Source organism: Tachyglossus aculeatus, chromosome 5 (genome assembly GCF_015852505.1).
Source record: "Tachyglossus aculeatus isolate mTacAcu1 chromosome 5, mTacAcu1.pri, whole genome shotgun sequence".
NCBI lineage: Eukaryota > Metazoa > Chordata > Mammalia > Monotremata > Tachyglossidae > Tachyglossus > Tachyglossus aculeatus.
In genome coordinates, this window is record NC_052070.1 from 29,784,353 (window position 1) to 29,811,811 (window position 27,459).

Below are 27,459 nucleotides of genomic sequence, written 5' to 3' on the forward strand. Positions count from 1 at the left end.
GGAGGGGACAGGGGAGGTGTGGAGAGAGGAGAGGAATGGGACGGGGTGACAGGACTGGGGGGATTGAAGGGTCATGGTGGGGTTGGCGAGGTAAAAGACAGTAATAACAACTTAATCTAGTGATACCCAGAGGAGATGGTTGAATTGTCTTTAGATCATTGAGAATGAAAAGGCCAGTGATTAAGAGAACCTGAGGAGTTGGTTGGAGACTTCATCACTGGGACTCCAGCTAGGGTCACTGTGGAGCAGTGAGCCCCCTGGCCCCGGAAGCTTCACTCTGCCTGCCTTGGATATCTCCCTGAGCTTTGTGGCTTCAAATCACTTGAACTGTTTGCGCCCTAGAGGGGGTCTGGGGTCCAAAGGAAGCACAAGTCCAAAGCAGCAAGCTTTTTCAGATTTCAGTCACTCGTTTCTTATCCAGAGGAATGGATCAATTGTTTTCGTCGAAGCTGGAGCAGAAACCAGGTGAACAGGGAGAAAGCATAGTTATCTGTGCCATGGCTTTGGTAAGCATGGTTGACTTAGTCCAAAAAAGAAATTTCAACGTCTTGTTTTTTGATTCTTAGAGAAGGAGAGGCAATTGATGTAGATGTCTTCATCTGCCTGGTTTTGAGGCTGGTTGGGGAAGTCAGGTCTCCCATAACTGTTGCAAGGCTAAAAGAGAACCAGGAACCAGAGTGTTAGAAAGCTGGGCCCACACCATGTCTCAGTAGCTCTCGGGATCTCAAGTGTAAAATTGTGAACAATGCAGGCCTCCCTGAGCCAAAGGGCTCTACGTGCACCCTAACTTGTAATTTATTATAGGTTTGTCTCCCCAGCTCCTTGAGGGCAAGGATTGTGGCTACTAACTCAATCGGACTCTCCTAAGCACTTGTACAGTGATCTACACACAGTGAGCACCCAATAAATATAACTGATTGACTGAAAGGGGAATTTACAAAATGGTGGCTTGAGGCTGCTGCCCTGTCCTAAAAACAGGTCTGGAAGCCCAGAAGCAAACATTCTAGCTCGAGGAGGCAGTGAAAGGGGCCAGGTGTGGGCAGCAGGGAAGAAGGACCAGGCTGTTGGTGGGAGGGAGAGAGGGAGAGGGAGAGGGAGAGAGAGAGAGAGAGAGGGAGAGGGAGAGGGAGAGGGAGAGAGGGAGAGAGAGAGAGAGAGAGAGAGAGAGATAGTGACAGTATTCTGTTCAATTTCTGCAACATTTCTTCACAGCAGGCCCTGCAGCAGGAAGTCTCTGGAAATCTCTTACAAACAAAGATTTCTCTCTGGAAAATTCTTTACCGAGAAAGAAAAAATTAAATTTAGCCAACTTCCCAATGCTGTAGAGCAGCCTAAATCCAAACTCCTTACAGTTTCCTGGGCTCATCTTGTTTCTTATCCTGTTTGCCCATTATCAGAGTAGTAGATCTGCCTTAGCGTTCATAACCCCCAGACAACGTAGGATCCAAAGGACAAATCAGGAAATGTTTTAGATTCCTCCCGAGGCTGTGGCTGTTTCTCAAGGTCAGTTTCCCCTTTTCAGCCCCTCAGGGCTCAGTGGAAGGTGAATCTTAGAAAGTAGGGGGCAAGGGAGAGTTCTAGACCCAAATGAAGGAGGAAGGGGTAATTTACCAGGTGTGGAAAGTCTTGGGCCTGCTCTGGAACTGAGCCTGCAGTGGTGTAATGGTTCCATTTCTGGTTTTTACTATTTTCTAGATCGTAGCATTGCCACTGATAAAGGTCACTGGGCATCCTGACAGAAGAGACAAACGCAGAAACTAGGAATCTGCCTGCCTCCTACCAAGGTTCTCCAGGACACAATCAGCTTGTGAAAAACATATAGAGAAAGATGGTGGGCTGAGAAGTGGGCATCGGTCAGGAAGAGGAAGATGCTAATGCTAACCTTCTCACTGTACCTTGATCTGGTCTATCTTGCCACTGACCTCTCACCCACATCCTACCTCTGTCCTGGAATTCCCTCTCTCCTCAGATCAGACAGATAATTGCTCTCCCTCACTTCAAAGCCTTCTTGAAGGCACATCTCTTCCAAGAAGCCTTCTCTGACTAAGCCCTCCTCTCCCCATTCCCTTCTGTGCCACACTCTAGCTCCTTCATTCATCCTCCCTCCCATCCATGCTGAGAAGCAGTGTGGCTCAATGGAAAGAGCACGGGCTTGGGAGGCAGAGGTCGTGGGTTCTAATCCCGACTCTGCCGTTTCTCTGCTGTGTGACCTTGGGCAAGTCACTTAACTTCTCTGTGCTTCAGTTACCTCATCTGTAAAATAGGGATTAAGACTGTGAGCCTCATGTGGGACAACGTGATTACCTTGTATCTACCCCAGTGCTTAGAACAGTGCTTGGCACATAGTAAGTGCTTAACAAATACCATTATTATTATCCCCAAAGCACATATGTATATGTCTATGTATACGTAGATATATACATAGGTGAAATTTATTTATTTGTTTGTTTATATTAATGTTTGTCTCCCTCTCTAGACTGTGAGCTCATTGTGAGCAGGGGATGTGTCTGTTTACTGTTACATTGTCCTCTTCCAAGTGCTTAGTTTAATGCTTTGCACACAGTAAGCGCTCAAAAAATACATTTGAATGAATGAATGAATGACTGGAAGTTCCCAGAGGGAGCAATCAGGCCAAATTTTCCCTCTGCTCATGGGGATGAGTTGGGGGAGGAGTTTTGAGGGATTCAGGTATGCAAGGACTGGCAGCCCTTTTTCCCAGGACATGGAGTACAGGCTGGTAGCCTGGTGGGGTCCTGATTGGGGATCACATGGTTTTCTAAGACCCCAAGGCTGTATAAAGGTCATGGGAAGGGTCTGGACTCTACGGGATGCAAAAGTCCCCCTGGTGCCCACCTAACAATAATAATAATGATAATGGTGGTGTTTGTTAAGCCCTTACTATGTGCCAGACACTGTATTAAGTGCTGGGGTGGATACAAGCAAATAGGGTTGGACTCAGTCCCTGTTCCACTTGGGATTCACAGTCTTAATCCCATTTTATAGATGATGTAACTGAGGCACAGAAAAGTTAATGTGACTTGCACAAGGTCACACAGCAGACAAGTGGTGAAGCCTGGACTAGACCCCAGGTCCTTCTAACTCTCAGGCCTTTGCTCTATCCACTAGGCCATGCTGCCTCTGCTTCTCTTGGGGATCCACTTGGGTCCCCAAGCTGGAGGAGCACTCTGAGCTTCGAGGATGGGCTGGGTGTAAGAGAAGTCTATGGCCTAAACTCAGATCCCAGCAGAGCTGAGAGGAACCCAGCCCCAGTGAGAGGAGCCCAATAGAGGTGAGAGGAAGCCTGTGGGTGACAGGAGACCTGTGGGAGTGAGAGGAGCCTGGAGAGGCTGACAGGAGCCCCTGTGGAAGTGAGAGGAGCTTGGAGGGGCTGAGAGGCTCTCAGAGGGGCTGGGGTGGGGGGCGGGGGAACCTTATGGGAGTGAAAGGAGCCCAGAGGGGATAAGAGGAGCCCAGAGGAACTGAGAAGAGCCTAGTAGGGTCAGAGGAGCCTGGAGGGGCTGAGAGGAGCCTGGAAGGATCAGAGGAGCCCAGCAGTGTTGAGAGGAGTCTGGTGGGGAAAGGGGAACCCAGTGGGACGAGAGGAGCCATATCCACTCAGCAAGTTCCAGAGTTCAGGTCTGGGTGTCAAACATCAAGCCCAGAGAGCAGGCACTTAAAGGGAGCTACAGCCACTGGAGCCCCAAGACCAAGGGCCATTGGAAACTCAGTTGCCCACGGCAGTGTGGAATGAGGCTTGAGCAAACATCTGGAACTTTGATTCCTAGCAGCTGTGGGAAATTCAGGCCTAACTCCAGCCTTTCCTTAATCCCCGTTTTGTGGCTAAAACCTCTCTCCTATTCTCCTGACTGGGAACCCCTAAATCTAGTATCCCAGGAGTCAGGGCTCAGTGCCTTCTGGGGCCCGAAGCTAAGAAGTGCAGAGACCCTCGGAAGCCTGATGGATGTGTTTCCCTGCAGGATCCCTAGGGTCCCTCACCATACACCTTTGGGGAGATGCCTGGGCTTCAGCATAGAGTGATTACAGCATTAGTGATGCAGGGATTTGGGAGGCACTGAGTTGGATACCCCTAAAACCTGTGTTGGAAAAGTGGGAGAACTGGAGGGATTTAGGACACAATGGGGGTTGAATGGGGTACTTAGACATTCCTACAGTGATTCTAAAGTGGGCTCTTTCAGCTGGAATTTAGGGCTGTAACATTAACTTCACACGTTTTTGCTCTGTTGACTCCCTGCTTCCAATGCCCAGGGCTGAGCTTCCAGCCAGTGTTGGTTGACAAGGGAGGGTCTGGTTCACAGCCGGCATTAACAGCCTCTGACCACGCTCCCAATCCCACCGTCAATCCCCAGATCTCATTTTATTCCCAGAATGAGTCGCTCAGCCTGGATTCAGGGACACAGACAATGCTGGGGCCCCTAAGGCACAGCAATCGAGGATTTGTGAACTTTTAGTGGGGATTAAAACATAGCTATTAACCCCAGAAACTACTGTTTTATGAGAGACAGCCAGTGACAGGGCAAACACCCCGAAATCTCTGCCTAAAATATTAACCTCAAAATGGCCTCCTTACCCGGGTCTGGAATTCCTGCAGATCCTTGAACAGTGCTTTCCTCTTCCTCTTCCTCTTCCTCTTCCTGGGAACACAATCAATTGAGAGTTAGGGACACACTCAAGTTGAATACTGGAAGTCTAATGTGGCAGTAGCCCATGTCAGAAACATAACCGATCACGGTGAACTATATTACAAATGACTGCAAAGAACTGGAATGGTCTATCTATTCTTTAAATCCCAGGGGGTCACCTCCTCCAGGAAGCTTTACCCTCACTGTTCCCCACCCACACCTATTAACTCATTCTTATATTCATACCCCTCCCCTCCCTTTTCATGATATTTAAGTGCTTACTATGTGCCAGACTCTGTACTAAGTGCTGGGGTATGTACAAGATGATCAGGTTGGGCACAGTCCATGTCTCACATGGGGCTCACATTTTTAGTTTCCATTTTACATGAGGTAATTGAGGCACAGAGAAGTGAAGTGACTTTCCCAAAATCACATAGCCGACAAGTGGCAAAGCTGGAATTAGAACTCAGGTCCTTCTAACTTCCAGACCCATGGTCTAGCCATTAGACCATGCTGCTCCCTCCTCCGTGAACCCATTTCTGGGCTGGACAGGACCAGTTACACCATTTGGGACAATCCATCCTCAGAGTCAGGGTTTGGCTGTTCTGTCCAACCCCACTAGGCTTGCTGCTGGTTGCGGGCAATTATCTGATTTGTTTGCATCCACCCCAGCGCTTAGTACAGTGCCTGGAACATAGTAAGAGTTTAACAAATACCACAACTATTATCAGCTCCACACCATCTCCCACCAGACACCTGCCCTTTTCCTGGGAATGGTGAGCTCTCAAAACTGGACAGGGGCAGGTGTCCATGTGCACCGCAGAGTCTACACAACTTGCTGCCCCAGAAGGCAAGGACAGGAGAGAGGGGAAAAGAGTCAAGAAGACTGACAGACATTTCTGAGATGGACACAGTTGGGGAATGTACCAGGATTGACTGGAGAGCGTGCCAGGTCTTAGTAACGGATTCTGATACCTGTTCTCCATCCTACTCAGACTGGGAGCCCCATGTGGGACAGGGACTGTTTCCAACCTGATAATCTTGAATCTACACCAGGGTTTAGTACAGTACTCTGGCACACAGTAAGCTTTTAACAAGTACGATAATAATAATAATAAAATTTTATTGTATTATTATTATTAAGGAAAGGCAAAGCTGATTCAATTTCTTACAGACCTCCAGTTGTCTTGTCTTAGTCTGGGAGTAGTTGGACACCAGCATACCAGTGACATGGAACATGCCACACCTTCCAGGAGGGGATTAAGGGCTAAATCTCAGTGTAAAGCTGATCTGGTGGTGTTTCTTTTCTGGTGTTTCCCCCAAGCCTGTGCCTGGGCCTGACCAGAGCAGAGAAGACAAGATCTTAAAGGACAGGGATCATGCCTTAGAGAAGCAGCGTGGCTCAGTGGAAAGAGCACGGGCTTCGGAGTCGGAGGTCATGGGTTCTAATCCCAGCTCCACCACATTGCTGTGTGACCTTGGGCAAGTCACTTAACATCTCTGAGCATCAGTTACCTCTTCTATAAAATGGGGATTAAGACTGTGATCCCCACGTGGGACAACCTGATCACCTTGTATCCCCCCAGCGCTTAGAGCAGTGCTTCGCACATAGTAACTGCTTAACAAATGCCATCATTATTATTATGTCTTCCAACACTCCTGTATTGTCCTCTCCCAAACACTTAAGTACTGTACACACTCTCAATAAATACCACTGATTTGATTAATTGATTGATTCTTTCTTTCTTTTACTTAGGACAGTTGAGTAGGCAGAGGGAGGAGAAAGCTGGTTCAATCTCTCATCCTACCCCAACTGAATTACTGCATCAGCCTCCTTTCTGATCTCCCATCCCCCTGTCTCTCCCCGCTTCAGTTTGTACTTCACTCTGCTGCCCGGATTATCTTTGTACAGAAATGCTCTGGGCATGTCACTCCCCTCCTCAAAAATCTCCAGTGGTTGCTTAACAACTTTCGAATCAAGCAAAAACTCTTCATGCTCAGCTTCAAAGCTCTCCATCACCTCGCCTCCTCCTACCTCACCTCCCTTCTCTCCTTCTACAGCCCAGCCCGCACCCTCTGCTCCTCTGCCGCTAACCTCCTCACTGTGCTTCGTTCTCACCTGTCCTGCAGTCGACCCCTGTCCCACGTCCTTCCTCTGGCCTGGAATGCCCTCCCTCCACACATCTGCCAAACTGGCTCTATTTCTCCCTTCAAAGCCCTACGGAAAGCTCACCTCCTCCAGGAGGCCTTCTCAGACTGATCCCCCCCTTTTTCCTCTCCTCCTCCTCCTGTCCTCCCCATCCCCCCCATGTACCCCCTTCCCCTCCCCACAGCACTTATGTATATTTGTACATATTTATTACTCTATTTTATTAATGATGAGTAGATAGCTATAATTCTATTTATTCTGATGATACTGACACCTGTTTACTTGTTTTGTTTTGTTGAGCCCGCTGTTGGGTAGTGACCATCTCTATATGTTGCCAACTTGTTCTTCCCAAGCACTTAGTACAGTGCTGTGTACACAGTAAGCGCTCAATAAATACGATTGAATGAATGAATGTGTCTCCCCCTTCTAGACTGTAAGCCCACTGTTGGGTAGGGATCGTCTCTATATGTTGCTGATTTAGACTTCCCAAGTGCTTAGTACAGTGCTCTGCACACAGTAAGCGCTCAATAAATATGATTGAATGAATGAATGAATGAATGAATGAATGAATGAATGAATGAATGAGAGAGAGAGAAAGGAGAAAGATATGGAGCTGATTGGTTGGCCTATGAGCATCTATGCATCAATCAATCGATGATTGGTGCTAACTGAGTGCTTATTGTGAACAGAACACTGTTCTAAGAGCTTGGGAGAGACAGTACAGTAGAGTTGGTAAGCATGCTCCCTGCCCACAAGGAGCTTACACTCCATCTGTCTCTACAAGTGGAAACCAGTTTCAGGAACATAAAGGCCCTCTCCCTCTACAGCCTTTCTACAACTCTCCAGCCTGATAATAATAATAATGATGGTGTTTGTTAAGCATTAACTATGTGCCAAGCACTGTTCTAAGCACTGGAACACTTTCCTAAGTGCTGGAGCACTGTTCTAAGCGCTGGATAATAATAATGGTATTTGTTATGTGCTTACTATGTGCCAAGCACTGTTCTAAGTGCTGGGGCAGATACGAGGTAATCAGGTTGTCCCACGTGGGGCTCACGTCTTAATCCCATTTTTTCAGATGAGGTAACTGAAGCACAGAGAAGTTAAGTGACTTGTTCAAGGTCACATGGCAGATAAGTGGCAGAGGCAGGTTTAGAACCCACATCCTCTCACCCTCAAGCCCATGCTCTGGCCACTAATCCATGCTGCTGCAGGTAGACCCCAGCCTTAACCCCCCTTCCTCTTCCCTTTCTCCCCCCACACCCCACACCATGGTCTGGAACTCAGGGCCAGAACAAGGACTCAGTGGCCATGTTCCAGGGCCCGCTCCTCTCTCTGCAGTGTCAGACAGTGTGTGAGGGAGAGGGAGGAGCTTAATGTCCCAGTGCTCCCAGGACTTTTAGCCCCCACCTCCCCGGAGACACTCAAGAGAGGAGCCCACTTCCCCTAGCAAATCCATTCCCCAATCCTCTGATCTTTGGGGTTCCTCACCCTCCCGACCCTCTGGCACCAGGGAGAACAGGACTTAGGGAAGGCTGGCACCCCTTGGCCCTCTCCATTCTGATGAACCACCTTTGCCCATTTCAGGCTACACGTGGGAAGCAAAGGAAAGATGATGGCAGGAAATGTGTCTGTTATATTGTTATATTGTGTTCTCTCAAGTGCTTACTACAGTGCTCTGCTCAAAGTAAGTGCTCAATAAATACAATTCACTGACTGACTGACTGATCAACTGATTGGCAAGGGCACCGCACGGTGACAGCAAAGTGAGACCCTTTATCCCAAGCCCAAAGGACTTCCCTTAGAGATCTTTCCTTATATGGGTGTTCAGGATGCAGAGGGGGCTTCAACAGATAATAATAATAATAATAATAATAATGGCATTTGTTAAACACTTACTATGTGCCAAGCACTTTTCTAAGCTCTGAAGCACTGTTCTCAGCACTGGAATAATTATGGTATTTGTTAAGTGCTTTACTATGTGACAGGCACTGTACTAAATACTGGAGTAGAAACGAGCCAATCGGGTTGGACACAATTTCTGTCCCACCTGGGGCTCACAGTCTCAATCCCCATTTTCCACATGTGGTCACTGAGGCCCAGAGAAGTGAAATGACTTGCCCAGCATCACACAGCAGAGAGGTGGCACAGCAGGGATTGGAACCCATGACCTCCTAACTCCCAAGCCCATGCTCTATCCACTAAGCCATGATTCAATTTACAGGGGTCTACTGGAAAAACTGTTGGGTGGAGTTTCATGAGGAGAGAGTTGTTGTAGAGGGGGATTGTTTTGTCGCAATTCTGGATCTTGCCATCTTGACATCAGATTGACTCCTTGCAGGGAAGGCTGGAGATTGGGGCCATACTTACCAGTTGCAATAAACGGTCAGAGCTGCAAGCAGGATCATCAGTAATGAGAGAGAGGCTACACCTCCAGCAATGAAGTAAACATGGCTGTGACCCAGTTCTGCTAGGAGAGAGAGGGGAGAGTGGGTTAGCCTGACTGAAATATAAGAGGAGAAAACTCCACATTGTTGGTGGTGTCATTGGTATTTATTAAGTGCTGACTATGTGTCAGGCACTGTTCTAAGTGCTGGGGTAGATACAATGTAATCAGGTAGTCCCATGTGGGGCTCACAGATGTAGGGGCTCACAGCAGACAAGAAGGAGAGGCAGGATTAGAACCCATGTCCTCTGACTCTTAAATCTGTGCTCTTTCCACTAGGTCACATTCTGCGGGCACAATTTCCAAAGGGATGGTGTGCATCTCCTTCCTGCCCTCTGCTGATGAGCTGTGCCTATCAGACAACAAGAGAACAGTGTTTTGGGGAGTTTTTAATAATATTTGCTAAGTGCTTACTACATGCTAGGCCCTGTTCTAAGCTCTGGGGTAGATACAAGGCAATCAGGTTGGATAAGGTTCTTGTCCTGCATGGGGCTCACAGTCTTCATCCCCATTTTACAGATGTGGGAACGGAGGCCCAGAGAAGTTAGTGACTTGTCCAAGGTCACACAGAAGACAAAGGGCAGAGCAGGGATTAGAACCCAGGTCCCTCTGACTCTCAGACCCGTGCTCTCTCCATTAGGCTGAACTGCTCCTGTAGCACTGCCAGCTCCTCCCAGCTCTACCCAACACACCACCATAAAGAAACTGAGGAGCCTTTGGAATAATAATAATAATAATGGCATTTGTTAAGCGCTTACTATGTGCAAAGCACTGTTCTAAGCACTGGGGACCTGTATAAGCACCTGTATATATGTATATACCTGTATATATGTTTGTACATATTTATTACTCTATTTATTTTACTTGTACATATCTATTCTATTTATTTTATTTTGTTAATATGTTTGGTTTTGTTCTCTGTCTCCCCCTTCTAGACTGTGAGCCCACTGTTGGGTAGGGACTGTCTCTATATGTTGCCAACTTGTACTTCCAAGCGCTTAGTACAGTGCTCTGCACACAGTAAATATCGGAGAAGCAGCATATTGGAGAAGCAGCGTGGCTCAGTGGAAAGAGCATGGGCTTTGGAGTCAGAGATCATGGGTTCAAATCCCAGCTCTGCCAACTGTCAGCTGTGTGACTTTGGGCAAGTCACTTCACTTCTCTGTGCCTCTGTTACCTCATCTGTGAAATGGGGATTAAAACTGTGAGGCCCCTGTGGGACAACTTGATCACCTTGTAACCTCCCCCGGCGCTTAGAACAGTGCTTTGCACATAGTAAGTGCTTAACAAATGCCATCATCATCATCATCAGTAAGCGCTCAATAAATACGATTGATTGATTGATTGATTGATTGGGGAGGATACAAGGTGATTAGGTCATCCCACGTGGGGCTTACAGTCTTAATCCCCATTTTACAGATGACGTAACTGAGGCCCAGAAAAGTGAAGTGGCTTGCCCAAAGTCACACATCTGACAGTTGGTGGAGCGGGGATTAGAACCCATGACCTCTGACTCCCAAGCCCGTGCTCTTTCCACTGAACCGTGCTGCTGTGGAAGAGACTATGCTTGTTGTAGGCAGGGAATGTGTCTGTTTATTGTTATATTGTACTCTCCCAAGCACTTAGTACAGTGCTCTGCACACAGTAAGTGCTCAATAAATACGATTGAATGAATGAATGAGTGAAGTCATGAGAAGCAGCGTGGTTCAGTGGAAAGAGCATGGGCTTTGGAGTCAAAGATCATGGGTTCAAACCCCAGCTCCATTAATTGTCAGCTGTGTGACTTTGGGCAAGTCACTTCACTTCTCTGTGCCTCAGTGACCTCATTTGTAAAATGGGGATTAAGACTGTGAGCCCCCCGAGGGACAACCTGATCACTTTGTAACCTCCCCAGCACTTAGAACAGTGCTTTGCACATAGTAAGGACTTAATAAATGCCATCATTATTATTATTATTACTGGGTTCCCCTTTCCCATAGTCCTCTCGCTGCCCACATTCAGGCCAGCCTGCAGCCCTGTGCCCACACTCCCTGCAGGGAAAGCAGCTTTGGCCCAGGCTGAGACCACTTGGGGTTGATGTCATGGTTTCCACCTTGTTTCTCGGGTCTTCATTTGATGGATTGAAGGCCCAAGGGGCCAGAACCATCCCTCCTCTATTTACCTGGTTCGCACCCAACATAAATACTGCTGCAGCCATTTAAAATCGACAGACAATGAAGAAATGACTCATTCACTGGTAGAGGCTGCTCCAGGCAGGTATTTACACTGCCGATATTTACAGAGTGCAAACCAGAGCCGGTTCGGAGATGGAAACTCTGCCACAGCCCCTAGCAGCTGCCGTTGCCATTACCGTCTATGATTTACTGTAGACATAAAACATGCATTGAGCAATTTAGAATCCTGGAGAGTGGGCTAGACTCTTCTAAAAATAATGCATGAAATAATTTTGCTGGGGCCAGCCCCCTGGGAGTGGGACAGCAGTTTGAAATTGACAACTGACTTGCACTTATTGAGAGCAGACAGACCGTCCATCCTGTATGGAAAGCAGCGTAACCTAGTGGGAAGAGTATGAAGAGTATGAAGGAGTGTGAAGAGAAGCAGCGTGGCTCACTGGAAAGAGCCCGGGCTTTGGAGTCAGAGGTCATGGGTTCGAATGCCGGCTCCACCAATTGTCAGCTGTGTGACTTTGGGCAAGTCACTTCCCTTCCCTGGGCCTCAGTTACCTCATCTGTAAAATGGGGGTGAAGACTGTGAGCCCCACGTGGGACAACCTGATCACCTTGTAACCTTCCCAGCGCTTAGAACAGTGCTTTGCACATAGTAAGTGCTTAATAAATGCCATTATTATTATTATGAGCCTGAGACCTGAGTTCGAATCCCAGTTTCACCACTTTGCTGTGACTTTGGGTAAATTGCTTAACTTTTTGGTGCCTCAGTATCCTCATCTGTGAAATGGGAATTAAATCCTATTCCCTCCTACTTAGACCATCAGACTGTGAGCTTATTAGGGTCAGGGATCGTCACTCTTTATTGTGGTATTGCACTTTCCCAAGAGCTAAGTATAGTGCTCTACGTACAGTAAGCACTTAATAAATACAAGTAAATGAAGGAATGAATGAATGTATTGAGCACTTACTGTATGCAGAGCACTTTATTAAATAATAATAATTATAGTATTTGTTAAGCACTTAACTATGTTCCAGGCACTGTACTAAGCACTGGAGTGGATACAAGCAGATCGAGTTGGACACAGTCCCTGCCCCATATATGGCTTACAGTCTTAAACCCCATTTTATAGCTGTGATAAGTGAGGCACAGATAAATGAAGTGTCTTGCCCAAGGTCACACAGCAGGATAAGTGGCAGAGCTGGGATTAGAACCTTACTCCCAGGCCCATGCCCTACCCATTACGCCATGCTTCGTCTTGGGAGAGTACAGTATGACAGTATAACAGACATATTGTCTGCCCAAGTCCCATGTAAGGTTAGGACTGTGTCCAACCTGATTATCAGTACCCAGGAAAGCGAGCTCCCCAGAAACATAGGATAAATCCACAGGTTCCCTCTGGTTATTCTACACGCTCAGCTATGGCCACCCCAGGCTTCCTTGAGCCCTGAAGCTCTCTAGCTAGCTGAGATTCTCTCCCGCCAAGTCACCCCAAGCTGAGCAGCTCTCTCAGCTGAGTGATAGGGGAAATAAAAAGCTGAAGGTTAAAATGAAAATGTGTCTTTGTTCTTTGGAAATATGCTCAACCCGTAAAAATGTTCTCAGAAAAACCATTCATACTACCCCATTCTACCTCTGGCCTTTGATAGCAGCTAGTACTGAACCACAAAAACCGAGTGATGATAAATGTATGCATTTAAGAAATGTAGGGGAGTTAGATTTTCAAACTTCAAGCGAGAAAGACAGATTCTGTTTTCAGAATGAGTGTCTCATTCCAGCCTTGTCAAGGCATACATTCCCACCCCTGCCACCAGAGAGCCCTTTCGGACAAGAAAGGGGATGAAATCCATTCTGTGTTGCCCATGGCTTCGAGGTCCAGAATTGTTTCTGGTTGACTGTAAATGCCCTTGACTGTGCCATTTCAAAGTCCAGCTTGAGAACCAGCTCACTCACCTACCATTTTTACTCTCAGATTGGTCCCTATTTTTGCATTATATCCACATCATTACAAACAGCAATGGGTCATGCAAGTATCAAGTCTAGCAATAAGGACTGGAAAAGAAAAAGAGGGGAAGGAAAAAAGGAGGGGAGAAGGAAAAGGAAGGTAAGAGGACACTTGAGACTGCATCTATTACTCCTATTTCACTTTTCCAAGTGCTGGATACAATAGAGACTCAATTAGTCAACATCCCCCTACCACTGTGTCCTTATGTTACCATCCTTCTGTTCTCCCTCCCCTGGCCAGTGACAGTCTTAACTCATTCATTCAATTGTATTTAATGAGCACTTACTGTGTGCAGAGCACTGTACTAAGCACTTGGAAAGTACAATTAGTGCAATGAATTAACTCCCCACCCCATGCTGGATTGTTTCCACTCTCCCACTTTGGGTCATCCTCCTCCTCCCCAGCATCAGCAATTATCACTGCTTACAATTATGTGTTGCCAAAATATATATATATTTTTGCGGAGGTTGGAAGGGAGCAGTTTTGTGGTAGAGGCAATTATCCAAGGAAATTTGGCATCTGGTCTGAGGTGAGATGCTGTAATCAGTCAGTAGTATTTATTGAGCATTTACTCTCTAGAACACTGTACTAAGCCCCTGGGAGAGGGCAATAGAACAATATAACAGACATGTTCCCTGCCCATAACAAGCTTGCAGTCTAGAGTGGGAGACAGACGTTAATATAAGTAAATCAATTTCAGATATGTACATAAGTGCTGTGGGGCTGTAGAAGGGCATTATGATAATGGGTGGTATCAGTGAGCTTCCTGGACTTTACTTCTTAGAATGCAACTCAGACCTGGGAGGTTAGGAATAGTCTGACACTGGAGTCTTTCTTTGGTGATTTCTGAGCAGAAGTCTCAGGGCTAGAACCAGAAAACAGATCCCAGGATGACATCACTGCCACTGCAGCTGTTCTTTTAACTAGACTTGTGTTCGGCTAACCAGCCCACTGGAGATTATGTGTAATCAATTCAATGTCAAGTATAAACCCTTCTGAGATCTCTGCAAATCTCCCTGACAACGCAACAGCTCTGCCTCTCACATCTGGCTCTCAGCCCTAAAGCCTGAAGTCTCTCTGGCCCAGCACCCCATGAGTTAAGTCACAGGAGTGAACTGGTTTGCTTCTAACAAAAACACAAATGGTTCCCTTTCCGTTTCAGTTTTTGCTTGGGAGCATCATTTTGATCAAAACGAATGATCCTGAAGTAGAAATAAATCCTTTCTGGACGTAGTTCCAACAACAACCATTTGCTTCTGATTGTGGCTGTGAGCAATGGTCAGCCCCAGACAGCTTCATCCCTGAGGAGGTCATTGAGTCAGAGACATCGATGTTCGTATGTTTGGGCACTGTCAAACATGGGCTGCTATTGAAGTGGTGGGAGCCTGGTTATGGGCATTGGTACGAGTCTGTGCCCAAAGCACTAGGCTATCCAGTCAAATCAGTGTAGGAGAAGTGATCCATTTAGTTTTGACCCATGGAACATTACTGGTGGAAAAGGTGATGGTGAGGGAAAGAAGGGAGCATGCGTCCCGCCTCCCATCCCTTCTCCACTAGGCTCAATAAAAGACCACAGCTCAATCCTTTCCCCGTTGAGCATCTTGGAAGAATACTGGATCCCATTTGAAGACTATCAACTGGGCAATCCTCACTTGACTCATTGGAAGACCACTGGCCAGTCACTTGCCCCCTGGACTTACTGGAAGATCATTAGTAATTTCCTTCATTGCCAGACTCATCAAAAAACTATCAGCCAGTGAATTCCCCACTGGAAACCTTCAATTAATCGATCCAACAACACCCTAACAAATATTTTTTTCCAGTCCCTCCACTGCCCAAGGAGACGAGAGATCCAGGTTTGAGTTGCAAGACTAACTTCACTCCCAAACCAATAGATGGCTGCCCCAGAGAGTGATTTATCTGAGGATGGCCACCAAATCCTGTATGTCTCTTTGGGCTGAGCTCTTTTGTGCCTTTAGTGAGCTCATTCAGTTACTCTGATTCCCTGACTGACTTTCCAACTATGGCCCTAGCTGCACTTGTTCTGGGGAAATTGGGTTAAATATAGATCAATATTACTTCAGTTTTGGTCTGCCTGACTAACTGTCCAGGGAATGTTGGACACAGATTAACTAGGCTGTTTGAAAGCTGTTTTTTTTCTTGTGATTTAATTCAGTCTAAATAATCCTTCGTAACACCCATTTCAACTTCATCTAAGGGCAGGTTCATGAGGAACTGAATGCTTGCTTCCTAGTCTTGCAGAATCTAAAGAGGAGGGCATGATCTACCCCTCTTGCTCCCCAACTCCAAAATACAGTTTGCCCCTTATACATCCCAACAAATACATTTTTCCAGTGCCATCACTGCCCAAGGATATGAGAGATCCAGGTTTGAGTTGAGAGATTTTGGATGCGCTCCCAGCCGATAGATGGCTGCCCCAGTGAGTGTGATCTGTGGTGGCTACCAAATCCTGCATGTTTCTTTGGGCTGGGCTCTTTCATGCCTTTAGTCAGCTCATTCAGCTAGACTCAATCAATCAATCATATTAATTGAGCACTTATGTGCAGAATGCTGCACTAAGTACTTGGGCAAGTACAATATAACAGGGTTTGTAGACAAGCACCCTGCCCACAAGGTTATAAACCCTGTTATATTGTCTAGTCTAGTTTTGTATGGAGCCTTTCAAAGCCCAACCAGACTTGAGCATGGCGGTATACTTGACTATTTGCCTGGAGTGCTCAGGTCAACATTTTCTTCTTGTCAAGAGCTGGGAAGAAACAATGGAGACTCAGCAACCACAGCAATAACAACAACAACGATTATGGTGTTTGCTAACTGCTTACTATGTGCCAGGCACTGTACTAAGCACTGGGATGGATACAAGCAAATCAGATTGGACACAGTCCCTGTCCCACATGGGGCTTGCAGTCTCAATTCCCATTTTACAGATGTGGCAACTGAGGGCCAGAGAAATGAAGGGACTTGTCCAAGGTCACACAGCAAACAAGTGGCAAAGCCGGGATTAGAACCCATGACTTTAAGACTCCCAGACCCATATTCTATCCACCAGGCCATGCTGCTTCACAGAGGTGGCAAGGGTAACAAAGAGGAAGTCAACCAAAGCCAAAGCACACTTAGCAACGATTTCTTGGGATTCGAGCATCTTTCTACACAGAAACAAAACAGCACCTTCCTCTTATGATCATCACCCATCGGCAGTGTCGTGAAATGAGAATTATGTTATTTGTTAAGCACTTCCAAAGGCACTTAAGAGATACTGTAACAGGGAAAAAGGCAGATCTGTTGGAGTTACCATAAATAGATAACACAGAGTGATAATAGATGATGCCTAGAGAGATGGATGGCATATCAATAGAAAGACAAATGGCACATCAGTGGAAAGATGAATGGATGATACTTTCAGATCTGTAGTCTGCTGCCACAAACAATGTCTGTGTTTGTGCAGTCAGGACTCCACATTAGAAATCCTGTCCCAAGGTGACAGTCTGGCTCAGGGTGTAACCCACCTGAGTGTTTTCTGTGCTCTCAGAGACTTAGTGGTGGTGCTCCCTCTCTATTTGTAGTGGCAGCAATATGGGAGATGTTCTGTGATGTGCTACCTGCTCCCCCAAAAGGCACAGAGGGTTCAAAGCACTAGCAATCAATCAATCAATCAATCAACAGTATTTATTGAGCCCTTACTTTGTGCAGAGCACCTTACAATAAGTTTGCGAGAGTAAAATACAATTGAGTATAGGCACATTCCCTACCCACAAGGAGCTCACAATCTAGCATTTGGATCTGTGTCCTTGTGACATTTGATATTTGCCCCACCCCCAGCCTCCAAACACTTATCTACATATCTTTCTTTAAATTATATATTATGAATTATATATATTAATAACTATCTCTCTCTCTCTCTAGACAGGAAGCTCATTATGGGCAGGGAACTTGGCATTAATTCTGTGTACTGTACTCTCCCAAGCACTCAGTAAAGTGCTCTGCACATAGTAAATGCTCAATAAATACCACTGATTGATGGATTGATTAGCAAGCTGTCTTCTTCCCTCTCGCAATTCAACCATTTGTGGAATATTAATATGAAGAAGCAAATGGGTATGATTCATGTCTTCCCTCTCCTCAAATTCCTCTAGTGGTGGCTCATTTCTCTGGGCATCAAGCAGAAACTGCTCACCACTTGCTTTAAAGCAGTCAATCAGCTCTCCTCTCCCTATTTACCCTCATCCCTCTCCCACAACAACCAAGTCCGCATGCTTTGCTCCTCTAAAGCCAGTCTCCTCTCCTTGCCTCACTGTCTTCTCTCAGCCTTGACCTCTTGCTCAAACCCTCCCTCCTGCCTGGAACATTCTCTCTTTTCATATCCCTAGACTACAGCTATCCCCTTCTCAAAACCTTCCTAGAATCACACGCCCTCCAGGAAGCTTTCCCTGACTAATCTCTCACTTCCACATCACCTACGCATTTGATTCCTCATTCCCTACATTTATCTGCATAATTTATACTGGGTTATCCGAGAAAAAAACCTAGTTCTGCTGTTAAACATGTAAGCAGTTCATTCTCCCTATTCTCCCTCCCTCTGTGACACCCATGCACTTGGGGCTGTACACCCTAAACATTCATATATTCACCCCAATCTCACCCCAATGCCACCTGTGTGTATTGTTCTCTCCCAAGCACTTAGTACAGTGCTCTTCACACAGTAAGCACTCAGTAAATACAATTGACTGACTATTATCCTCTCTGCTACTATCCTGTCCTATCTGGTATTATAGAGAAGCAGCGTGGCTTACTGGAAAGAGCATGGGCTTGGGAGTCAGAGGTCATGGGTTATAATCCCTGATCCATCACTTGTCAGCTGTGTGACTTTGGGTGAGTTACTTGACTTCTTTGTGCCTCAGTTACCTCATCTGTAAAATGGGGATTAAGACTTGTGAGCCCCACATGGGGCAACCTGACAACCTTGTATCTCCCCCAGCACGTAGAACAATGTTTGGCATATAGTAAGTGCTTAACAAATACCATTATTACTATTGTTATTATTATTATTATTACCATTATCCGCATATTCCATTTCTTCCTCTAATGTCTGACTCCCCAGCTAGACTGCAAATTATTTGAGGGCGCCAATTGCGTATAGTGTATTCCATCAAGCACTTAGTTGAGTGCTCTGCACAGAGTAAGTGCTCCACGAATATGATCAGTTGGTTGATGGATCGATTGTTTGGAAGGAGTTGGAGCAGAACTGGCCGCAGCCCCCATTTCTCACCCCGAGGCATCGCACTGGGCTTGGACCACTCACCAGCAGATACGACCAGCCTTGTCTCGCAGGTCATGTTCAGGCCCGTGCTGGATCTGAAGGTGCATCGGTACAGGCCTGAGTCTGAGGCCGTGACGTTGTGGAGGACCAGGAAGCTGCTGCTCATCCTCTGGCTGCAGGGTCCCTGGATGTGCCCATGGTCTGGGGAGCCATAGCTCATCCCAAGTGCCAGCTCGCAGTGAAGGAGGGTGTCCACCTGGTGAGGCCGGATCCGCTCCCACGTCACGTAGAGGACAGGCCGGCCCCCTGCCCTCACCGCCGGCCCCTTGCAGGTCAGGTTGGCTGTCTGCCCAGGTTCTGACCACATGAGGCTACCTGGTGACCGAGGGACCGCAAAGTCATCTGCAAGAGACAAGGAAATGTTTCTCACAGACTAGCCATGGCAGGAGAGAGGAGAGTTAAACACACCCAGTTCTCCTAGCACATGAGGGTTGTGTTCTCAAGATATGTGGTGGAGAAAACTCATGCTCCTAGGATTTGCCCATTCAGAGTCTTGTTCCAGATCACAAAATGTTTCTGTAATAGCATGGTGCACTGGCCCTGAACACACTCACAACGTTGGAAGAATGCTCCCTAATTCCTTAATCACATTCCATCCAAAAATGCCTTATTAAGAATATGCATCACAACCAGAGTGCATTCTATTAGTGATAATAATAATGGTGTTTGTTAAACTCTTACTACAATAATAATAATAATAATAACAATAATAATAATAATAATACTGGAATTCGTTAATTGCTTACTATGTGCCAAGCACTGTACTAAGCACTGCAGTGGATACAAGCAGTGTGGTTTAGTGGAAAGAGCAGGGGCTTGGGAATCAGAGGTCCTGAGTCCTAATCCCTGATCCACCACTTGTCAGCTGTGTGACTTTGGGCGAGTTACTTGACTTCTCTGTGCCTCAGTTACCTCATCTGTAAAATGGGGATTAAGACTGTGAGCCCCACGTGAGACAACCTTGTTACCTTGTCTCTACCCCAGCACTTAGACCAGTGCTTGGCACATAGTAAGCACTTAACAAACAACATCATCATCATCATCAGAAGAAGACCTACATTCTAATCCCCATTCTGCAACTTCTCTGCTTTGTGATGTTGGGCAAATCACTTAAATCCTCTGGACCTCATGCTTTTACTCTGCCCTCTCCTCTGCCCAGCAAAATTATTTCTCCATCCTTATTGACACACATGCCCATTGACCGCGCCAGTTGTTCCAGATATTTATTTACTCCTCAAATCCCTCTCCCCCCGCCTCCCCCATCCTTTCCCCTAATAATCTGGCCACCTACTTTATTGAGAAAATTGAAACTCTCGGGTACGATCTCCCTAAAATCTCCCCTACTCCTCACCAGTCCCTCCCCACTCCTGTGCTTTCTTCAACCTACCCTTCCCAGCAGTATCTCAAGAGAACTGCCTTCTCTCAAAATTTACACCCTCCACCTGCACATCCACTCCATCCCTTCTTACCTTATCAAACTGCTTGCCCCCTCCATTCTTCCCTTTATAACTGCTATCTTCAACTGTTTGCTCTCCTATGGCTTCTTCCCCACAGCTTTCAAACATGTCCATGTCTCCCCTATCCTAAAAAAAAAAAACCCTCCCTTGACCCCACAGCTCCCTCCAGTATTTCCCCAATCTCTCTCCTACTATTCCTCTCCAAACTCCTTGAGTGAGCTGTCTACACCTGCTGTCTCAAGTTCCTCTCCTCCAGTTCTCTCCTTGATCCCCTCCAGTCTGACTTCCATCCCCTTCACTCCACAGAAACCGCCCTCTCAGAGGTCTCCAGTGATCTCCTTTTTGCCAAATCCAATGGCCTCTACTCCATCCTAATCCTCCTCATCCTCTCAGATGCCTTCAACACTGTCAACCACCCCTTTCTCCTGGAAACGTTATCCAACCTTGACTTCACTGACACTGTCCTCTCCTGGTTCTCTTTCTATCTCTCTGGATGTTCATTCTCAGTTATGGACTCCTCCTCTGCCTCCCACTCCCTAACTGTGGGTGTCCCTTAAGGTTCAGTTCATTCATTCATTCAATTGTATATATCGAGGGCTTTCTGTTTGCAGAGCACTGTATTAAGAGTGTACAATACAACAATAAACAAACACATTTCCTGCCCACAATGAGCTTACAGTCTAATAATAATAATTATGGTATTTGCTCAGTGCCAACTATGTGCCAGGCACTGTACTAAGCACTGCAGTGGATACAACCAAATTGGGTTGTATACAGTTGCTGTCCCACATAGTCTCATAGCCCCATGGCTCTAAAAGAAAGCCTTCCCCGGGTTCTATTCCAGTGGTGTTTATTAAGTGCTTACTATGCGCCAGGCACTCTACTAAGTTCCGGGGTGGAGGACACAAGCAAATCAGGTTGGACACAGTCCCTGTCCCATGTGGGGTTCACGGTCTAAATCCCCACTTTACAGATGAGGAAACTGAGGTACAAAGAAGTGAAGTGACTTGCCCAAGGTCACACAGCAGACAAGTGGCAGAGCCGGTATTACAACCCATGACCCATGATTCCCAGGGCCCACTCGCCATGCTACTTCTTATAATAATTGTAGTATTTGTTAAGCACTTATTGTGTGCCAGGCACTGTACTAATCGCTGCAGTGGATACAAACAAATCAGGTTGGAAACAGTCTCTGCTCTATCCGTGCTCTATCCACCACACCACATTCCTTCTCTATGTTCATTTCAGGAAACACGTCAGACTGTGAGCCCGTCTTCTAGACTGTGAGCCCGTTATTGGGTAGGGAGCATCTCTATATGTTGCCGACTTGTACTTCCCAAGCACTTAGTACAGTGTTCTGCACACAGTAAGCACTCAATAAATATGATTCAATGAATGAATGAATGAATTTGGAAGGGCAGTGCAGAACACTAGCAGCTAGAATTAAGGGTGCACTCGACTGTAAGCTCATTGTGGGCAGGGAACATGTCTGTTATATTGTACCATCCCAAGAGCTCGGCACAGTAAGCGCTCAACAAATACGATTGACTGACTGACCGATTGCTGTCTGGTCCTAAAGGCACACCTGCCTGGCACTGGATTGGGTAGACTGATCATGAGACGTTCCCTGACCTCACCCTGCATGACTAGAGATTTGCTCACACAAGGGCAACCATTGCCTTTCTTATCTTGTGGCCACTGCGACACTGCGATCCACGGGTCATTCATCTCATTTTAGGAAAGGGATCACAGGCTCATTTCTTGGGGCTCTGGGATGGCCCATAACTCACTTTAAATTGGCTGCATCACAGAGCTCAGGATTTGTTCTCTCACTGCCAAATTAAAGCTGTGGGTGCTAGATGGAGAGGGAAGGAATATAAATCAACAGGACTTTTTCTTCCAGAGCATTTATCCACATTTCTCTCACCCAGTAAATTCTCAGTCATTCTGGGAGACCAATAGGACAGAACACAACTCTCGAGATTTATCATAGAGTTCGCAGAGCCATGTTGGGCTGGAGCCACTTGGAATTCATCCTGGGACAAACAGAACCTCCAATGCCCAGAGCCGCTTGTTCGAGATAAAATCCATTTCCCCGTCCCAGCCTCCATCTCTTCCACCCTCTGCAATTTCATTTCCACTAAAATCAGTTTAAATATTTTAAAGACATCATATCCCGCTCTCCATGTTCCCCCTCACTCTCAGTAATGGTCCCCAGATGTATTACTGCATTTATCATATTTATTGGCTGGACTTTAAAAAAAAAAAGCCACAGCACTCTAAAGTTTCTGGATCTGGTGTTCCAGGTGCTCCAGTGCTGGAGATTTGGCAGGCAAATCCCACGGGCTCCAATCAAGTGCAGTTAATCCCAGTGGGAATCAGCCAGTTAGGAAGGGATGTGGCTACAAAAATCATTATTGGCAGAGTAAGGTAGCTGTCTATGCAACTGTGTCCCACTAGAAATCAATTATTCCCAGTCCTAAATTAAACCTGTGACTTGGCTAGAAATAAATCCCCGGGGAGTTCAACCACCCCATGGCTGATAAACCACAATAGAAGCTGTCACCAGTGTTTGATTGACGGGTTATGAGATAATTTAGAGAAGATACTCTCTTCTTCCTCTCCTCCACTTCTTCCCCTCCAATCCCAATCTCACTAATTCCCACCAATGAACTCTACGTAGGACCTGATTGTTTTGTATTTGACACATAGTAAGCACATAACAAACACCATAGTTATTATCATTCTTATTTTCCTGATCTGCACAATGAAGATTCAATACATGTTCTCCCTCCTATTTAGCTTGTGAGCCCCATGTAGGGCAGGCATTTAGTCCAATCTGATTATATTGCAGGGAGCAGCTGTCGAAGGGGAGGGGCCTGGGGGTCAGAGGACCTGAGTTCTAATCTTAACGCCACCATTTGCCTGCTTTGTGACCCTGGGAAAGTCATTTAATTTCTCTGGGCCTCCATTTTCTCATCTGTCAAATGGGGGTTCAATACCTCTTCTCTCCTCTACTGTGTGCTTCTGAACTGATTGTCTTGTATCTGTCCCAGTGATTGGTACTTGGCTTGACACTTAATAAGCTCTTAACAAATACCACAGTAGTAAAGACCACAATAATATTGTATCTACCCAAGGATTAGTCCCAGTACTTTGTACAGAAGCAGCGTGGCTTAGTGGCAAGAGCGCGTGTTTGGGAGTCAGAGGTTGTGTGTTCTAATCCCAGCTCCACCACTTATCAGCTGTGTGATTTTGGGCAAGTCACTTAACTTCTCTGGGCCTCAGTTGCCTCATCTGTAAAATGGGGATTAAGACTGTGAGCCCCACGTGGGACAATCTGATCACCTTGTAACCTCCCCAGCGCTTAGAACAGTGCTTCGCACATAATAAGCACTTAAAAAATGCCATTATTATTATTATTACATAGTAACCATTTAACAAATATCATTATTATTGTTATTATCATCATTTATTGTCACTATATGACTTTGGGACATCCCTACCTTCCATCCTACCAAAAAACAAGGAGATGAGCAGGGGGTTGTTCAAGCAGGTTCAGTTGTCCCAAGTACTGACTGTAGAAATAACAAGGAAGCAGTACCCCCAGTCCCCTTTAAACTTGTTTGTCAGCCTCAGTGACTGATAGAAAAGGAAATCAAGTTTTCTCTGACCTGTCTTGACAACCTGTATCGCTTTTCCCCAGAATCCACCTGGGAAAGTCTGAATCGAGCAGTAATGAATGCCGATGTCAGCTCCAGAGACCTTCTTGAAGGAAATGGACATATCCTTTGATGATTTAGAGGAGTTCAAGAAATGTACCCTGCCCTGGTAGGCCTCCGTGATATGCATGCCATAGACTGGGTGGAAAATGGCGATGATCTCCTTTTGAGTGTCAGCAAACTTGAACCATTCCATCTGGGTTAAAGACCCATTGCCCGGGTACACACATTCCAAGATCATGCCCTGGGCAAGTTTAACCACCGATGTCACCAAAATCTCTTTGGCAATGGCTGAAAGGCACAAGAATCAATCAATTAATCAATGGTATGTATTCATCATTCATTCAATCATATTTATTGAGTACTTACTGTGTGCAGAGCACTGCACTAAGCGCTTGGAAAATAAAATTCAGCAATAAAGACAATCCCTGCACACATTGGGCTTACAGTCTAGGGAAGGGGGAGACAGACATGAAAACAAGTAAACAGGCATCAATATAAATTAAATAGAATTTTAGATATATACATATATACGTAAGTGCTGTGGGTCAGAGGAAAGGGGAAGAAGAGCAAAGGGAGCTAGTTGAGGTGACACGGAAAGGGTGGGGAGCTGAGGATACGGGGGATTAGACTGGTCTGTATTGAGGGCTTCCTGTGTGCAGAACACTGTTCTAAACAAAGTACCATAGAGTACAATTCAATGGAGTGGGCAGGTACAATCTCTGTTCACAAGGAGCTTACAGTCAAGAGGTGGAGACAGACATTAAAATAGATTATGGACAGGGAAAGTATAAGGATGTGTACATAAGTGCTATGGGGAGGGGGTGAAGATCAAATGCTTAGAACAGTGTTTGACACATAGTAAGCGCTTAATAAATACCTTAAAAATGTGCTCAAGGGATACATATTTAAGTGTATAGGTGACACAGAAGGGAGAGCTAGTAGGGGAAAAATAATAATAATAATGATGATGATGGTATTTGGTAAGCACTTATTAAGTGCCAGGCACTGTATTAAGCACTGGAGTGGATACAAGCAATTCAAGTTGGACACAGTCCCTGTCATGTGGAGCTCATAGTCTCACTCCCCATTATACAGATGAGATAACTGAGTCCCAGAGAAGTGAAGTGACTTGCCCAAGGTCACACAGCAGAGAAGTGGCGGAGGCGGGATTAGAACCCTTCACTTTCTGACTCCTAGGCTTGTGCTGTATCCACTAAGCCATGCGGTTTCTATGAGAGAAATGAGGCTTTATTCAAAGAAGGCCTCTTTGAGGAGATGTGATTAATCAATCAATCGATGGTATTTGTTGTACAATACAATAGAGCTGGCAGACATGTTCCCTGCCCCCATGGAACTTACAGTCTAGAGGGGGAGACAGACATTAAAATAAATTATACATATTTACGTAAATGCTGTGAAGTTGGATATCTAGTGCTTAAAGGATACAGATCCGTAGGGATAAGCATGACACCAAAGTGAGAGGGAGAAGGGGAAATGAATGCATAGTTAGGGAAGGACTCTTGGTAGAGATGTGATTTTAATCATGCTTTGAAGGTGGGGAGAGTGGTGGTCTATCATATATCCGCCAAGCTAGCTCTCTTCCTCCCTTCAAGGCCCTACTGAGAGCTCACCTCCTCCAGGAGGCCTTCCCAGACTGAGCCCCCTCCTTCCTCTCCCCCCTTCCCCCGTCCATCCCCCTCACCTTACCTCCTTCCCTTCCCCACAGCACCTGTATATATGTACATATGTTTGTATGTATTTGTTACTCTATTTATTTATTTTACTTGTACATATCTATTCTATTTATTTTATTTTGTTAATATGTTTTATTTTGTTCTCTGTCTCCCCCTTCTAGACTGTGAGCCCACTGTTGGTATGTTGCCAACTTGTACTTCCCAAGCGCTTAGTACAGTGCTCTGCACACAGTAAGCACTCAATAAATAAGATTGATTGATTGATTGATTGATATATGGAGGGAGAAAGAGTTCTAGGCCAGAGGGAGGACATGAGCTAGGGGTCAGCGGCAAGGTAGATGAGAATGAGGTTCAGTGAGTAGATTGGCATTAGAGGACTCTAGACTGTAAGCTCATTGTGGGTAGGTAACATGTCTACCAACTCTGTTATATTATACTCTCCCAAGTGCTTAGTACAGTGCTCTACACACAGTAAGCTCTCAATAAATATGATCGCTTAGAGGAGCGATGTGCGTGTGGTGGGTTGCACTAGGAAGGGTTTTGAAGGAGGGAAGACTGTTGGTCTGCCTGATATGATGAGGTTACCAGTTTAGACCACAAGCAGTCAAAAAGCAGCATGGCCTAGCGGAAAGAGCATGGGCCTGAGAGTCAGAGGACCTGAGTTCTAATCCTGGCTCCTCCACTTATGTAAAAGTCACTTAACTTCTCTGTGCCTCAGTTCCCTCATCTACAAAATGGGGATTCAATATTTGTGCTCCGTCCTACATAGACCGCGAGCCCCATGTGGGACCTGATTATCTTTTATCTACCCCAGCACCTAACACAGTGCTTGGCACATAGTAAGCATTTACCAAATACCACAATTATCACAGTGGATAGAACATGGGCCTGGGAGTCAGAAGGTCATGGGTTCTAATTCTGGCTCCACCACTTGTCTGCTTTGTGACCTTGGGCAGCTCACTTCACTTCTCTGTGCCTCAGTTACCTCATCTGTAAAATGTAGATTAAGACTGTGATCCCCATGTGGGACATGGACTGTGTTCATCCTGATTAGCTTGTATCTACCCCGGCACTTAATGCAGTGCCTGACACATAGTAAGCATTTAACAAATACTATTAGTAGTAGTAGTAGTAGTAGTAGTAGTAGTAGTAGTAGTAGTAGTATTATATGGCACACTCGAACATCGTGCAAAATCATAAAAAAACTCTACTAGATTGTAAGATACTTGTGGACAGGGATCATGGCTACCAACTTTCTTGTATTCTCCCAAGCACTTAGTACAGTCCTTTGCACACATCAAGTACTCAATGAATACCAGTGATCGATTGCCAACAGAAAGGCCGACTTCACAGATGAAAACCCAGTGAAATCTCTATTTAGGTCACCGACATTTACAACTTTCTGTTTCTTGGGCTACTCGGGATCATCATCATCTGAACAATTCATGAATTCTGAGTCTACCTTCTATGCGAAAAGGGGAGACAGTCAGAAGCAGAGTGGATCAGTGGATCCTCAGGCTTTGGAGTCAGAGGTCATGGGTTCAAATCCCAGCTCCGCCAACTGTCAGCTGTGTGACTTTGGGCAAGTCACTTAACTCCTCTGTGCCTCAGTTACCTCATCTGTGAAATGGGGATTAAAACTGTGAGCCCCCCGTGGGACAACCTGATCACCTTGTAACCTCCCCAGTGCTTAGAACAGTGCTTTGCACATAGTAAGCGCTTAACAAATATCATTATTATTATTATTATTATTATTATTATTATTATTATAAAGGTGGGAAAGGATTTCTTACTTTGGTGTAGCTGAAGAATAGCAATAAGAAGAGCGAAGGACTCCAT

At 45.9% G+C, this 27,459-nt stretch overlaps 1 protein-coding gene across 1 annotated transcript; it reads right to left on the minus strand.

The window, feature by feature from the left end:
• Positions 1–540: 540 nt before the first annotated feature.
• Positions 541–27,459, minus strand: CD226 (CD226 molecule). The gene is made up of 6 exons (XM_038746130.1): positions 27,414–27,459; positions 23,876–24,214; positions 18,727–19,086; positions 9,160–9,259; positions 4,589–4,652; positions 541–654 (listed from the first exon to the last, which is right to left on the minus strand). The coding sequence occupies exons 1-6, from the start codon at positions 27,457–27,459 to the stop codon at positions 541–543; spliced, it is 1,023 nt and encodes a 340-aa protein (XP_038602058.1).

Bases quoted from the DNA above. Each gene is read 5' to 3' on its own strand.
- CD226 (XM_038746130.1), bottom strand. From the start codon at position 27,459: ATGGAGTCCTTCGCTCTTCTTATTGCTATTCTTCAGCTACACCAAA. The intron at 24,215-27,413 runs GTAAGAAATCCT...TGTGCCTTTCAG, and splicing joins TATTCTTCAGCTACACCAAA to CCATTGCCAAAGAGATTTTG. The intron at 655-4,588 runs GTAAGGAGGCCA...GTTCTCTTTTAG, and splicing joins TGCAGGAATTCCAGACCCGG to CCTTGCAACAGTTATGGGAG.